This window comes from Lepus europaeus, chromosome 3, assembly GCF_033115175.1.
Source record: "Lepus europaeus isolate LE1 chromosome 3, mLepTim1.pri, whole genome shotgun sequence".
NCBI lineage: Eukaryota > Metazoa > Chordata > Mammalia > Lagomorpha > Leporidae > Lepus > Lepus europaeus.
In genome coordinates, this window is record NC_084829.1 from 107,266,035 (window position 1) to 107,282,761 (window position 16,727).

The window sequence follows — 16,727 nt, forward strand, 5'->3', positions numbered from 1 at the left end:
TCAAGTAGATCTTTGCGTGACATTTTATAAGCAAAACACAAAACACTGCAGACAATAAGCGAGGAGCTGAATTCAATAAACATGTAGATTTATTTTAAATCAGTTTGGTACATGATACAGATTGGTTTTGCAGTTTTTACTGAACTAAAATAGAAATTTCTGAATACAGCAGTGTCCGCCTGTGCAACAAACATCTGTAAGGTAAAATCAGGTATCTGATAGAACTACATCTGCATGAACAAATCAGATGAAAAATCTGAAGAGGTCTCTACATACCTTCTGGATTAAAAAAAAACCCAAAAATTATTAATGGCTCAAGATACCACATCGCTAAAGGGGGGTGGGGGAGAAAAGGCTGTGAGTTCTGTTACAAGAGCTCATTTGTAGACCTGCAAACTCGACGCAATTTCATGTTCTGCTTTTGTTCTCAGAGCAGTGCTCAAAATCGGAGAAGCCTCAAATCAAGTTACGTTGTCACAAAATTTGCTCCATGTGTGGCAAGGAATTCATATTCAGGTAAGTGACAATTACACTGTAGCTCATTTTGCCACCTTGGGAAGAATGGAAATTCTGCATATTTTCAAATGAATCTTGTAGCACTCACTAAAAACTAACAGCCATGGCACCATAATAAATTTTGTGAGGTACCTAAATTACTACTAATGGAAACACAAAAATGTGAGGTAAACCTACCTTTCCCCAAAAACCTTTGAAGCCAGAGATTTTAAACAATTAAGGCACTTGAAAACATTAGGTGTATGTACAAATGTGCAAGTAAAACAAACTTCAGCTGTACCAGCAAGTAACAAAAGAAACAGTAAGTCTTCATTTAAGAACCTTTAATATCATTATCTAAATGCAAGGAGTTTCAGTTTATGAAACGAACCAAAGCAATCTGTCATTCCCTCCTATAAAATACGAAAAACCAAGTGCTAAACTCAGCCACTAAAGGCTAAAGAAACTAACACAATGAAACTTTATAACCTAGAAAAGCAAAAGTCCATTTTAAACTAAGTAAAGCCTCTGAATTAATCCAATGTGTCAAAGGCAAGGGAGAAGTTACCCTCTACAACGGGGGGGGGGGGGCGCTTGAAAAAACTAGTACTTTACGAGAAACTACAGAAATGAAAGTATGCATCCCTATTACATTAAAGGAATCAAAACCAAGAAGGGAGAGAAGAAAAAAAGAACAGTATATCCATTCAGAGACACCATCCTTAAAAAATCTACAATCTGATCAGCTAGAAATCCTTATGGGTTCTGAAATTACACTGGTTACATTTGCTGTCTGAAAACTTAAAATGATTGTCGCTTGTAAAGAGTAATTCTGAAGCGGATTTCTTTCTTGCCTGACTTCTCTTAAGACTGATGGAAATTCTTTCAAGGGAACAACAGTGTTGGGATACTTTTTTGAAGCGTAAAGAAAAATAAAACTAAATGCATGTTAGCTCCATACTTTCCATTAGCCACTAAGGCAAATATTGGGAGATTCAGTATGTGAAGGTTTTCAACTTTGTATAATATGCTTTAGTTTAATTTCTCAGCTCTGAAACAAAGTAGGTATGTTTCAATTAAATAGTAATAGTATGATATCTAAAAGCAGGTTTACGACTGCTCATTTCCAATTACATCCTCAGACCATTTACCTTTCTTAACGTGAACGAAGACATCACAAACATTTTAAGTTACCTTCCAGTCTGTCTTGTAAGGCACTGTTCTCTATTTCTCAGTGATATAAGGTGCTTTACGTACATGAACAATAACCTGTTATACTTGGACGTCAATGGTTTGTATCCTTCCCATGCATTTCTTTTAATCTGGAATGTAATTCCCTGTGTGGCATCTTATTTCTAATGTAGAAAAAAATAACTTATCAAGCACATTTTTGAGTCTAAGGATACAATTCAGTTCTACTAGATGTATACATTTATTCTGAAGTTATAACCAAAACTCCACCTGATTGATGCTCATTTGGCACACACTCTTCTCAATTCTGGTCACTAAATTATACCTTGGGTTTAGATAAAAATAATGCAGCTCTGAGGTTTTAAGATGACTAACCTGCCAAGACTCGTGCGGCTGTCTGCAGGACAGCATTTTCCATCACTTACAGAAAGTTACATTTGGCATGTCAAGGAAAGAAACATAATCCCACAGCAGCAGCCATTGAAAACAAAAGAAGACAGCCACAAGGATTCATGCAGAATATTGTAAATATTCCTGTTGAGCAAATGGTTTAACTGGTTTTCTTCAAGAACGATGCTCCGTAACATCCTGTATGCATCCTCTGGAAATGGAACGATGCTGGACTAGTGTCTTCCACGTGGGACTTCTTCAAAGAAGACAGTATTTTGGTTTCAGTGGGTTACGCAAACGAATCGCCGGTCCTTGTTAAGTTAATGGGTCCGTTTACAGAGTGTGGTAATTTCGTTCTTTAGATTTGCAGAATTTGTAGAGAAAGAAAATTACAGCCTGCACACCCAGGACAAGGACGATTCCTCCAATGAAGCTGGCTGCATCAAAGGTAGACTTCCGCCCAGGTGATGAGGTTGGGGTCAGAGTGGTATTTGCCGCACCTGTTAAATATAAAAAAATAACAATTTTTAATAAATCTCACAACCCTTTACCATAATCCAAGAACTCCCTGAGAGCTTCTATTTTGTCACATGTTAAAAATCTATAAAGTATTTCTGCTTTAGTCAAATCTTGATGGCTAGACTTCACTACTACTGAAGATAACAAGCATTTATCAATGTCATTCTTCATTTCACCCAGGGACAGCAAGGGGCCAAGGCTGCTAGAATACTTCAAATATGAAAACAACAGAAAAAGATTTTTCTGGTATCTAAATTATGTCCTGGGAATTCATTAATCACTTTAAAGGTATGTAATAATTTCTTTAGACTACCAATTTTTGGTTGTCAGAGTAAACATTAGCATTTGAATTAAAATATTCATGACACTTGAATTTCACTAGATTCACAAGGCAGATTAAAACTTAATTGCAGGGGCTGGCATTGTGGTTCAGGGGGTTAAGGAGCCACCAGCAGCAGCAGCGGTGGCATCCTGTATCAGAGGGCTTGCTGAGTCCCAGCTGCTCCACTTCCCATCCAGCTCCTGCCCACGCACCTGAGAAGGCAGAAGATGGTCCAAGTACTTCAGCCCCTGCCACCCGTGTGGGAGCAGGATGGAGTCCCTGGCTCATGGCTTTGGCCTAGCTGTGGCTGTTGTGGCCATTGGGCCATTGTGGCCATTGAACCAACAGACTGAAGATCTATTTCCGTCTTTCAAATAAATAAAGCTCTAAAATTTTTCAAATTAAAAAAAGAACCTAAACAGTACTTTGTCAGCAAATTTTATATTATGACAAAGTATTACCAAATTATATGCCAAAAGAACACAAAGATTAGAATTTTTCAGAGATGAAAACATCTTAAGGAGAAACAAAAAGACTTAGACTAAGAAAGTACTACCTGTTTTAACAAAAAGTAATTTCATACTTAAAATAGACTTTTGGGGCCTGCATGGTGACACAGAAGGGAAAGTTGGCCTGCAATGCTGACATCCTATGAGGAAGCCAGCTCATATTGTGGCTGTTCCACTTCCAGTCCAGCTCCTTGCTAATGGCCTGGGAAAACAGTCGAAGATGGCTCAAGTGTTCCCACATGGGAGATCTGGATGATGCTCCTAGTTCCTAGAGGCCACTTGGGGAGTGAAACAGTGGATGTAAGATCTGTCCCTCTCTCTAAAGCTGCCTTTTGAAAGAGAGGGTTACAGAGAGGCAAAGGTGGGGGGGGGGGGGGAGGTATTCCATCCTCTGGTTCACTCCCCAAATGGCTACAAGAGCCAGAGTTGGGTCGATCAAAGTCAGGAGCTTCTTCCAGGTCTCCCACATGGGTACAGGGGCCCAGGACTCGGGCCATCTTCTACTGCTTTCTCAGGCCATAGCACAGAGCTGGTTCGGAAGTAGAGCGGCCGGGACTTGAACCAGCACCCATATGGGATGCCAGCACTGCAGGCAGCTGCTTTACCTGCTATATATAAACAAAACAAGAGACTTTCATTTTTTTCTTAAATGGAGTAGCAAATGACACTGGCTACTGCTGTTGTGCAAGCTTGCTGGCTTTCAATCCCCAGTGTTGTGTATTCCTTCTTGTAGAGATGGAATGGCTTCACTGCACCTGCGAGGCCGTACCTGCATGCAGCCAGAGGAGCCCCTACAAACAGGTCAGAGGACTCCCCAGCCTTAACTGTTCAGCTTCAATATGGCAGAGGGAACAGTTACCAACTTGTACACTTGGTATCTTATGGCATAACCTAAATGTGAGGTTCTTTACAAAATGTCCAATCACTAGCTAATAAAAAAAGTTAATTTTTACATGCATTTTCAAGAGTTACCGAGGAATTTAAGAAACGGTAAAGAAGACGCTGAGGGGCACATCTGGGTCCTGGCGCTTCAGTGAAAAGGGACAGATATATTCAAACTGCCATGCTCTCAGACAGCACACAGCCAACTCATAACCATAAGCAGTAATTATCAGGTTTCACACACAAGTTGTAAAGATTTGAAAAACAGTATTACTGAATTCTACAGTGTCATGCTAAATATGATTTAGTATTAAAGAACTGGAGGAGGACTCTCAGCAATGCTATCACTATTGCTTTAAAGCATACTACATCTTGGCCCCCAGCATTCATGAATAAAACTGGAAAACGGTGGTAGAAACAGTAAAAGGCACACGTCTGACATCACTGTTTAAGCACCATCAATTACCTGATGTAATAACTGTGGCAGAAGTTGTAGGCAGAGTTGTGGTTTTAGCTGGAATAAAAGCAAAATATATTTTAAAACCTTAAATTTCTAACTTCCCAGTTATCTAGCATCTACTTTTTGAAAATGAGACTGATGTTAATATACTTTCAAATTTTTAGAGAAAAACTAAATGTTAGTTAATGGTTCACTAACATACACATTAAGAAACACTAGCATTTAAATTTATTTTAAAACCTAAGCTAGCATAAAATTTTATCTATGTTAAGATCGATGTATAAACTCCGTGCATTTACATAGTTTTCAAAAAGATACAGAAAGAGGCAAAATATTTAGATGAAGGTAGTACAGGTTTTTTTTTTTTTTTTTTATAAATCTTGCTGCGAAGACAAAGACGATTAACTTAAAAGTCATGGTAAAAAATAAATACAGCTTGGTATTTCTTATGTGGATATTAAGATTTATCTATCTTTATCTTCCACACTTTAGGGATTGGCAAACTTTTCTTAAAAGGGCAAACAGTAGAGGCCACTACTGTGTCAAAGTGGGTCAGGCTACTGCCTGTGACACTGGCATCCCATATGAGTACTAGTTCAAGTCCCAGCTGCCTCATTTCCAATCCAGCACCCTGCTATTGTGCCCAGTAAAGCAGTGGAAGATGGCCCAAGTGCCTGGCCCCCTACACCTCCATGTGAAACCCAGGTGCAGTTCCAGGCTGCTGGCACTGTACAGCCATTTGGGGAAGGAACCCGTGGATGGAAGAGCTCTTCCCTTCTGCCTGCCTTTCAAATAAATTAATCTTTTTTAAAAAAGAAAAAAGGGCAGATAGTAAATATTTTTGGTTTTGTGCACTATGTAACACAAAAGCAGCCAAAAACAACATGCAAAGGGCACAACTGAGTTCCTGCAACACTTTACTCACAAGAACAAGTGGCCTGGGGTTCCCCAGTTTAGGACACACAGTGTGAGGCCAAAATATCTGTACTATCTGATGATGCCTCTAAAGAAACGCACGCTCTGAGAAGACTGGTTTGAATGTAAAATCATTTTGGGAACTGAAGCATTCTATTACGAAAGGAACTTCGACCTGTGCATGTCTAGCACCACGTGTCCTCTAGAAGGGCTCTCACACCTCTACTAGAAAGCGAGGCCCTGTACAGTTTACACAAACTAACTTTTTTCTGGTGTCAAATGACCACAGAGCTACCAAATGAGTTCACAGCATTGGAGCGTGTGAGATAGACTTCATTAAGGAATATTCCTGAAGGGTTAGGGGTCAAAGTTTTGGGAAGAGGGCACCACGTGGGTAAGGGGCTACAGGAGTCACTGGTGGTGTCAGTTTCCTGGGCTCATGAGGCTTCACCACGAGGGGCTGCCATGTGAAGGTGCGCTTGCTACAGCGGGCAGCTGCAGAGGGTTTGCGGAGGACAAAGGGAGGATGAGGTACACGAACCTTACGTGTTTATGAAAAATGCAAAGGGTTACACCGTATTAGGTCTTTAGCTGTTTCAGAAAAATAGGATCGGAAGGCTAAAGAGAATTAAAAACTATTTTCTGTTGGTACTGCCACCATCAGAAACCACTAGTCTCTGATATGCTGAGGCTACTGGTGGACACAAGTGTTCACACACGCACTAGTATCCTTTTCTCAAGCACTGTTACACACATTCATCTGCCCTGCTCTTCACTCGCGCTTCGTACCTCTCCACCCTAGGAACACCTTGCAGGGAGACTTCCAAGTCCCCCTCTGACAGGCCCATTCTCATACAGAGGCCCAACACTCGAGGGAATGACTATTTAAGGCTCACTATCCTCTTCAAGGTTCTTGTTTGTGTAAGAGCACCTTTTGTGTAACCAGAAGAAAAAATTTACAAATTAAACTTGTATCAAATTATCTTCAATTTTAAAACACTAACTTTTTTTTTTTTTTTTGACAACTTCAAGGGGGAAAATTCTGTAAATTTGTTTTTTTGCTCTCAACCTCTCTCTCAGAATGTGGTAAAAATTCTTCTCCATCAACAGGCAAACACTTCCGCATTTTCAATACTGAAAAAACTATTACACAGATATTTTCAAAATAAGGCATTACCTTAGGGAACACAACTCTATTGATCTACTTTATATAAAAATATCTACTAAAATAGAAAAATGCTATATATATATTAATCTACATTTAAAAATCCATAGGTTTTTATAAAAACTATTAGTGACATGAAAATATTTATATAATCCCATCACTCAGAGTAATGTCACTTCCCACAAAAGTTTTCTTTAGGCTTATATATAGCAAAAACTAAAACAGTACTAAAATGGTTTATACAGTTTGTCTTCACTTAATGTACTAGGAACACTCCTATTTTATCTCTCACATAATTTGGTCATTTCATTATTATTTACTTCTATTATTTATACTGGGGAGGGCTAACATAATTAACCCTATGGCATACCTTTCTACATAAATCAGATTCTGTCTGCACTTCCCTTAACTTCCCACTTGCCCTCTTGAACAAAAGCAATGTACAAACACCAAGAAAGAAATCACCTAAAGGCTTGTGTTTCAATTAGAAACTTCCAGTTAACCACTGCATTGTCTGCAGGCCTGCCCTGACTTCCTTCCTGTCGGCAGAACCAGACAGGTAAAGGGCTCGAGGTAGTTTCCAGGAGGGAACTATGGCAGAGAACTATACCAACAGGGACTCCCAGGAAAGAAATGAAAAGTGGACCCACAATGGGCCCGGGGAACTGTCTTCACTCCCTCCCTTCTGTTCACATCCGACCTTCTGGGAACTGGTTTTCTCCTGACACCACCGCTTTCATCAACCTTCACATCCTCCATAATCCATGACATCTAACAGGTGCTAAAGTTTATGAGCACACTAACGTGTACTAATCAGCTCAAATTAAGTTTCGTAGGCATTTGCAACTGCCCAAGCAGGAGTATTTCTACTACAGCTCATGTCAAGTCACCAAGCTGGTGTCTGGAGTTGAGAAGAGCTACGTACAACCAACTAGCAAACGCTGGCCAAGCCAACTCTAAAACATCACTCCCAAATCCTTTGAAATTCTTGTCCTTGTCACAGTTTTGCCTACTCTCTCCTTTGAAAATCTACATTTACACCCACACACTGACAGTACTTTTGGACACCCTTCTCTAGGATGTCTTACTTCTAGGCCCACTCTTCCTGAGTTTCTTCCTGAGACATTGTTCTTCTCTGAAGTTCGGTTCTCAAGCCCAAAGCCCACTCTCTGCTCCTCCAGTGTTCTCTAACTCTGCCTATGCTGGCTGACTTATCTGTGTTTTTAGCCAAGAGCTCTTTCCAGAGTTAAAATTTCCAGAATACTGAACAGACCCTACAACATCCATAAGAAGTCTGTGGACTCAATACTCAAATCTGCTGAAATCTACTGAATGTCAAACGACAGAGATGTGTGTCACTGTCATATACAGTATATGCTAACGCAACTCCGTAGTCCAAGATGAAGTCTTTACCAACCTTTAAAATTATACTAACTTCCAGGCATTTGCTTACTAAAAAATTAACCAACAAGAGAGTTTAAAAACCCTGAAAGAGAGTGGGAAGTAAGATTTAATCATATTGAATTACCTGTAGATGTGGTTGGCACCAGAGTGGCAGTGGGCACTGTTAAGGAAAAAGAAACCATATACATCAAAGCTGTCTGAAACACTGCAACACAACACTACTGCCCAACCTGCAGTCATTTGAGTATCATTCTTACAACTGAGATAATACTTAAAACCCAGGTTCCTAATGGCTGTAGAGCTCCAGTCCAGCCCTCTAGCTGCACCTTAGCTCAGACATCCTTTACAGGAGATAGAAGTAAATTTACCATTGTAAGTGGGATTATATAATCTGGTTATGACCTTTATAACCAAGCTCATTCTAGCTGCTATGTTATCAAATAAGCAGCATTATTTACTTACGTTTTCCTCACATCAATGTTTCAAAGAATGTTGTACTTAATCATGTCTCTAAGGAACGCCATGAGATCCAAGGTTGGAGAGTTTTTTCTAATACATATTAAAATAAGTAACTAATAAAAATGTTTATTCAGGTACCATCACCTAACCTATACCATGGACCTTACATAAGGCATAACTGATCTAACACTAATGAAATCTGTGGTCACAAAGTTCATGCTGGGATGGGGGAAACCTCATCAAAATCAAATACTCAAAGGCAGTCTTTGAAAGTTATTGACACACTCCACAAAAATCTCTCTGGTCAACCATTATCTATGCTTCAAATTAAGAGCTTGAGTTTCTCATTCATTTATAATCTTGTTAGAAAAATCAGCAATTTCAACTATAAATGTTAACAATCTGCTAGGCAAAGAGTAAAGGTTAAAGATAATCAAGTGGGGGCCAGCGCTGTGGCGCAGTGGGTTAAAGCTCTGGCCTGAAGTGCCAGCATCCTATATGGGCACTGGTTCTAGTCCTGGCTGCTCCTCTTCCAATCCAGCTCTCTGCTATGACCTGGGAAAGCAGCAGCAGATGGCCCAAGTCCTTGGGCCCCTGCACCTGCATGAAAGACCCAGAAGAAGCTCCTGGCTTCACACTGGCCCAGCTCCAGCTGTTGCAGCCATCTGGGGAGTGAACCAGTGGACAGAAGACCTCTCTGTCTTGATCTCTCTCTGTAACTCTTTCAAATAAATAAAATATTTAAAAAAAAATAAAAAAGATAATCAAGTTTCACAAATTAGTACAAAAAAAGGGGATAGAAAGTTCCCTTAATCACAGCACAGACTACACTAGAGAATAAATGTGACAATCACCAGGACCATGACTCAGAAAGTGCCGGAACAAAGTCATCCAGGCCTGTAACATACAAATAAGTTAGGGTCTAAATGACAGTGAATTCTTGAGAAAGTTAAAAAAAAAAAAAAAAAACAGGAAATGAAGGATCTGTATTTACAGTGTTCTACAGTACAGCTAAATTACTAAACCCGGCTTCAAAATATCACTCCTTTGTGGATCAGTATGAACACATATCCAAATTCTAACAAGATCAGAATCAGGACAATGCTTCAAACACAAGGCGATCTGAGGCAATGATCTTCCTCACCTTTCTGTGTCTTCCCCGGCAGTGAACATGAATACTTACCAGAACAGAACCCTGTGCTGTTCACCACGCTACACTGAACTGTTGAATTATGTGAACAGTAGCTCTTCTCTGTTATAGAAACCAGAAAGAAGAAACAAAGACCACCAGTCACTTACTTGTATTATTGCTGACGTTGCGACTACACTCTAGAGTAACTTTTAAAACCACCACACCCAAACACAACCACAGACCAACACACTGTCACCTTGTCCCTTACTACGCAGGATCCCTGCAACCTTTATCCTTTTAAAATTCATGTAAATTTACATGATAAAATTCATGTGAATAGACTACACAGAGACATCTACAAAAGAGGAGGCATCCAGAACAGCAGCAGACTGTCCCAGAACTCCCTTCGTCCTTTACACTTTCTAGAACAGATTTCTGGGAGAAGCAGACTTTGGAGCTGGAGGAACAGAGCCTTAGCCAACAACTCAGAGCTCTCTCTCCAACTCATTCTTCCCCGTATCTATGCATCTGACACAGTCCAAGGCCTCTTCATAGTTCATCTTGTAGGAGCTCAACAGATAAATGCCTCACTCCCTAGGGGAAATGTCATGACTTTCTTTCATAGCTCATCTGGCATATTAACGTGCTTTTAATTCTAATGCCCAGGATAACCTCTTCCTTTATTTATTGAGTTTTAGCTATCAAGTCTAAGCACGGGAGAAAAGATTTTTCAGGGTAAGTGCCAATCAACTGGCATTTTAAATGAGTAACAGATGAGTATCCTAAATGTTACGAATTTTCAGGGCTGACACTCTGGCACTTAGCAGGTAAAGCCATGGCCTGCAGTGCCACCACCACCCCATACAAGTGCGGGTTCAAGTCCCAGCTGCTCTAATTCCAGTCCAGCTCTCTGCTATGGCCTGGGAAAGCATAAGATGGCCCAAGTCCTTGGGCCCCTGCACCCACATGGGAGACCTAGAAGAAGCTCCTGGGTTTGTATTGGCTCAGCTCTGGCCGTTGCAGCCATCTGGGGAGTGAACCAGTGGATGGGAGATCTCTCTCTGCCTCTGTAACTCTACCTTTCAAATAAATAAATATTTTTTAAAAATGTTTCAAATTTTCAGGAATATTTTTTCAACTTAAGATTTTATTTGGATTATATTTTTAAATGCTATAACAAAGTAGCTTTGTACTCTCAAAATCAGAGCAACCCCCAAACCTCTTACCTTTACATTCTATCCAAAAGCAGGTAATATTACCACTGCTAATATTAAAACAGGAAGCACAGCTGTCACGGCTCTCACACGTTTCTAGGGAGCAAAATGCAGGAAATGGATGAATTAATTGGTATCTCATTTGGGTTTGTTCTACTTATCTTTTTTGAATAAGCACTATATACAGTACCAGAATTAGTAATTCAGAGAAATGATAGAACTGTACATATGGTTTACCAAGAAACTGCAGTCATCACAAATTATGAAGCCTTAAGTAAACACAAAAGGAAAACAAACAAGTAGCAGGCACACTCGGCACCTGCATGTACCCATCTAAACAATCCTTTTTCGCAGGGCTGCTATTTGAAAGATGCCCAGAGCCACTCGCGGTCATGCAGCATTTTACAGCGTCCTTAAACAACAAAAATACTGGGAAAAAGGCTGTTACACAACCAACAGGACACGTAGGGGAATACCTGCCACAAATCAGCAGGTGGAGGAGACACTGGGGTTTTTAATAGCAATGATTATGTATTACAGTTTGAATTTAAGCTCCGATGCTTTTTCAGAGAATCAAGATTCTTCGATATGCTATTTACACAGTCCACCACGACCTTTAACAAGTCTGAAAGGTGTCTGCCAAAAGTTTTAAGGGGCCAGCGCTGTGGCACAGTGCTCGCCAGCATCCCATATGAGCATATGGGTTCAAGTTCCAGCTGCTCCACTTCCGATCCAGCTCCCTGCTAATGGCCTAGGAAAGCAGCCATGGACAGCCCAAGTTCTTGGGTCCCTGCACCCACGTAAGAGACCCAGAGGAAGCTCCTGGCTCTGGATCGGCCCAGCTCCTGCCATTGCAGCCATTTGGGGGAGTGAAACCAGTGGATGGACGATCTCCCTCTCTTTCTCACTCTCTCTGTTACTCTGCCTTTCAAATAAATGAATGAATCTTTAAAAAACAAAGTATGTCTAAGCCAAACAGTATAGGAACAAACTCAAGGAAAGCTTCCAACGCACGTTCTCATTTGCCCCCTCTACCCCATCAAAATGGTCCTGCAGAGCTGTGGCACTGTAATATCTTATTTCTAGTAGGCATGGAAGGCTGAGACAGGTATGATGCCTGGGGTAGAGGACTGACAAAGCAGGGAAGTCTTGGAAAACATACGTTATCTTTCAATAGAGGCACCCTTCACAGTTCTTTACAACTCCCTCTAGTCCTTCAGGCTTGATGACCGGTGTAGCTGAGAGAATGTTACAATAAACTGAACCTGCTACTTTGCAGGCTGCAGCTTATCAAACTATAATTTCCAGAAGATACAAATTATCTCCTTTGCATACATTTCAATTACACAAAAGCAATTACTTGGTTTCCAAGCCTCTCTTTAAATTAAAAAAAAAAAAAAAGGGAAAAAAGGAAAAAAACCACACACATTACAAACTGCCAAATAAGCAAGAGACAGAAAATATTCTGCTCTATCATGGTAAAAACAGTGCGGTTAGAATTTCCAGCACTGAACTGCAATTTACTTTCCTCGCTTTTAAATTTCCGAATCCTACCATTTAATCTTCCTGAATGTAACAAAACACGAGCTATTACGATTACTGACTTCTTAAACTCAGCGACTGTACGATACTAAGGCCAGGGAGGACGCCGCAGAATATGATCAGCATGAGAAAAATGCCTTGGTCAAGCCGTGCCACCTCAGCCAGGCTTCAGTCCAGCAAGCCGAGTTCCTCCTTACCCAGTAACTACCAGAGTACCCAATCGCACTACACTGCGGGCTTTAAACATCCAGTTTCTCCTCCTTAATACTTCCAGTGCACTTTTCCCTCCCTCTTCTACCTTGTCGAAGCACACGCCAATTGCTGCCACGACCCGTGTGCGGCTTCACCCGTCCTCCTCTCCCGCACAGCCGAACAAAAGGTGTGTTCCAGAAAACCCACAGGCCTGGCTTCCAAGCCAACTCCACAACCTGCGAAACCCAACGCCCCGGAGCACTCCCTTCCGTCCGCCTTCCGGGGGTGCCCCGAGCCCCGAAAGCCGCACCTGCAGAGCGCACGCGGGCACGCGCTGGGCACTTCTCCTCTGCACACCGCACGGTGTCCAGTGCTCACGATCTACGTGCTGGACCTCAGACACCGCCCGCAGGGACCCGCAAAACCAGGGCACTCACACCTCCGGCGACTCGCACACTCGGACCCCAGCCCGACACCCGAGCGAGCGCTCAGCGTTAAGTTTCTCTTTCCGTCTGGCGCCCACTTCCGGAGAAGCCTCCCTCGGGAGACGGCCCCGGGGAGAGGAAAGTTCGGTGTCGCCGCCAACTCCGGAGGCGTCGCCTCGCCTCGCCCCATCACCAACCCCACAGCTGCCACCGCGGAAGGAAGCCACGTCCCCTCGTCCGCGCCTACGGTCAAGCTAGGGACTACCACGCGGTTTTTCAAGACCACCGCAGCGTGCGATGCTCTGGGGGGTCGGAAACAGCCCGATGGCGCCCGGAGCGCGCCCCGGCCGCCCCGCGAGCGGACTCGGGGCGGGCCGCCATGTTGTCGGAGTCGCCGCCACGGCCGGACCCGCGCGCACGGGCGAAGGCGTGCGGCCGGGAAGGGCGGGCGAGCGCGGGACTCCCAGGGCCGGCGCCCACCTAGTGCTGGAGGGGTGGTCGACGCGGAGGGCTTCAGCGACGTCGGCACTATCTTGGAGGGCGTTAAAGTCGGCGCTCCAGTCCCGGTCGGGGTCACGGTGGTGGTGTTCGAGTCCACGGACAGGACGCAGAGCGCGGCCAGGCAGGTGGCGGCCCAAAGCAGCGGGCGGGAGAGGCCTGACATCGTGTCCTCGGCGCTGGCGTCCACGCGAAAGCTGCAGCGCACTACGCTGGCTCAGTCCCTCCGTCCCCTGCGGCGCCGCCTCCAAGACTTGGCTCCCCTGCGGGAGCGCGCTGAAGTCACGTGAGGGGCTGCGCCCACGGCGTGGGGGCGGGGCCAGGGGAGGCGGGGCTCGGGCTCTACCAACGGGAAACCTAAGGGGGGAGAGCAGGGACGTCTTGAAGAAGCCGAGGCAGGTTGTGCCTCAGGGAAACTGTAATAAAGCAAGAAATAGGTATGGAAGCTGGAAATTGTTCTTCTTGGCCTCCGATTATCACGCAGGATGTGACTAGGCTTTTCTCGTACCTCCTATAGGAAAGCTTCCCCCACCCTGGCTTGGATGGAACGACCCACGTGACGTGGCGTAAGGCCTCCACCTGAGCGCCAGGAGAGGCCGGGTGTCCGCGTCCCCACGTGACCTCAGGGCCGGTCCTCCCCGACCCGCGGCCCAACGGGCGGAAGTTGTTTCTGGGCGGCGCTCGCCGAAGTCAGGGAAGGAGTAAGTTCGCCCTGTGCTGGCGCGTCCCCAGCTAGGGGCCGTGCCCCATCGGAAGGTGGGTGTTACTGGAAGTAGTCCTCATTGGGACTCCCCGGGGAGATGGGAGACACCGCCTGGTTAAGGAGCTTCTGCTCTGCCGCCCCCGCAGTGCGAGCGGCCCAGATCTGCAGCCTCCCCGCCCGGGCCGCCCGCTGTCCCGCCTCTGCTTTCCCGCTTCGCCGGCCTGACTTGTCCGAGTTGCCGGTTGCGTTGGCGGCTGCCCCGGCCAGTGTGTCCCTCTTGGACGGCTGGAGTCAGAACCCAGGGCGGTGCAGTTGGAAGGCCGTCAGGTCCGTCCCCACCTCCCCACGTTCCCGGTGAGGAAATCGAGACTGAGAAAAGTGACCTCTACCCGCAGAGCTGAATTGCTGAATGCCCGGCACAGCGGTCCGACGCTGCTGTTGCCTTTCGGTGAGGGTGAGCGCCATCTGACGTCCACTCTCCAGAAATAGCTGCAGTATGGGAGATGCTTAGATCCGATGCCGAAAGTTAGACTTTGATAGCTGGATTTCACGCCATCTGTTTCAGCTGCTTTATATTGATCATGTAATTTTAATCGTGGGTGTGTTTCCTAAACACCAACTGCTTCCGTGGAGGTCTGTTTTGCCGTGTTTCAAACACCAAAAAGACGGCAGCATACCCGAGTTAGCATTTTTTTTTTTGGCGTCAGGTTGAAAGTTTTTATCTCCACATAGGATCTTGATCAGTGGGGTCCTCCTGCACGCTCATGACTGGACGCTGTGTTGGCTGCACGGGTTGGAGATCTGCTTGGATGTGTACAGGAAAGTGCTGGTTTCTGATCAGTTCTGTGAGCAGAGGCATGAGAAGGCAGTCAAGTATGTGAGATCCCTCACATCAGCCTTTCAACCAGACATCTGCTCTGCTCTCAGAACACCCCACGCACTATATTTGGCCGGTGACCGTCTGACACACGGACTAAATGAAGGCACTAGTCAACTTTTTTTTTTTTTAAGATCATCACAGAGGTGGGTTTTTGGCAGGGCAGTTAGGACAACTGCTTCCCATGCTGGAGTGTGTTGGTTTCAGTGCCAGCCCCACTCATTCCAGCTTCCTGTTAATGCCTCCACCTTGGAGGCAGGTGCTAGACATTGGTGTGAAGGCCTGGATTGAGTTCCAGGCTCCTGGCTGCAGCCTGGCCTGCTTGTGCGACAGAGTGGATCTTTGTTTCTCTGCTTTTCAAATAAAATGAAAATGAATAATTTAAGTGTCTGTGTACTAGAAATTCTGCTTTCTCTTCATACCTCAATGGGTTATCTTGTTTCCACCCTAGGATGAACATCCCCCCTCCCCCTGGAGGCCATTGTTTAAAAATTTGTCACCTGGATGTTCAGCTGTAATTGTGGATTTTCCTTAGTCCTGATAAGGGAGCTTTCCACTCTCAAGACTAGAAAAACATTGGTTTATTTTATTTTACATTAAATGTATTTTAGAGAGCCAGATCAAGGAGGAATCCCAAAGTCATTGTCACCATTCCAGAGAAACAGCTTGATTTCCATTTCCTGATGGGCAGGGTTTCTCAGCCTTGCCTCTGTTGAGATTTTAGGTTGGCTAGTCCTTGTGTGTCTTATGCATTACAGGATGTTTATTTTAGTAGCATCCCCTGCCCTGTACCCAGTAGGTGCCAGAAGCACCCCACCCTTCAGTTGTAACAACATTAAAAACAAACAAACGTACCATCATGACTGTATGTCCTCTAGGGAAAAAATAGTCCACAGCTGGGAACTGCCAGCCTAGAGGCCTCTGTCAGCAAGGTCGGCTGCCACTCGGCTTCCTCCTCTGAGACCTTGTCCGCACTGCAGTCATTATTGATTGGTTGGTAGAACCTCCTTTGCTAACTGTTGAAAGCAACAAGCAGAATGCTTCTGTGAGTCCTGGCAGGATGAGTTCCTCTTAATTTATTTTTTAAATATTTATTTATTTGAAAGAGTTATATAGAGAGGTAGAGACAGAGAGAGGTCATCCATCTGCTGGTTCACTCCCCAGATGGCCGCAACAGCCAGAGATGAGTCGAGCCGATCTGAAGCCAGGAGCCAGGAGCTTCTTCTGGGTCTCCCACATGGGTGCAGGGGCCCAAACACTTGAGCCATCCTCTACTGCTTTCCCAGGCCATAGCAGAGAGCTGGATCGGAAGAAGAGCAGCCGAGACTCGAACCGTTGCCCATATGGGATGCCAGCACTGTAGGCAGTGGCTTTAACCTGCTGCACCACAGCGCCAGCCTCTGCTTCTAATTTTTTAAACAGAAAATCAGATT

At 44.3% G+C, this 16,727-nt stretch overlaps 1 protein-coding gene across 1 annotated transcript; it reads right to left on the reverse strand.

Moving 5' to 3' along the window:
* Positions 1-67: 67 nt before the first annotated feature.
* CD164 (CD164 molecule) lies at positions 68-13,975 on the reverse strand. The gene is made up of 6 exons (XM_062186594.1): positions 13,697-13,975; positions 11,070-11,153; positions 9,895-9,963; positions 8,377-8,412; positions 4,775-4,822; positions 68-2,576 (listed from the first exon to the last, which is right to left on the reverse strand). Exons 1-6 carry the CDS (start codon positions 13,878-13,880, stop codon positions 2,410-2,412), a joined length of 588 nt encoding a protein of 195 aa, XP_062042578.1. The 5' UTR covers positions 13,881-13,975; the 3' UTR covers positions 68-2,409.
* Between the last annotated feature and the right edge of the window lie 2,752 nt (positions 13,976-16,727).

What these genes read in the sequence shown, in the direction of transcription:
- CD164 (XM_062186594.1), bottom strand. Translation starts at nt 13,880, where the DNA reads ATGTCAGGCCTCTCCCGCCCGCTGCTTTGGGCCGCCACCTGCCTGGCC. An exon ending in GACCACCCCTCCAGCACTAG is followed by an intron (nt 11,154 to 13,696) that starts GTGGGCGCCGGC and finishes TTTGCTCCCTAG; the next exon opens with AAACGTGTGAGAGCCGTGAC. An exon ending in GGTGCCAACCACATCTACAG is followed by an intron (nt 4,823 to 8,376) that starts GTAATTCAATAT and finishes CTTTTATTCCAG; the next exon opens with CTAAAACCACAACTCTGCCT.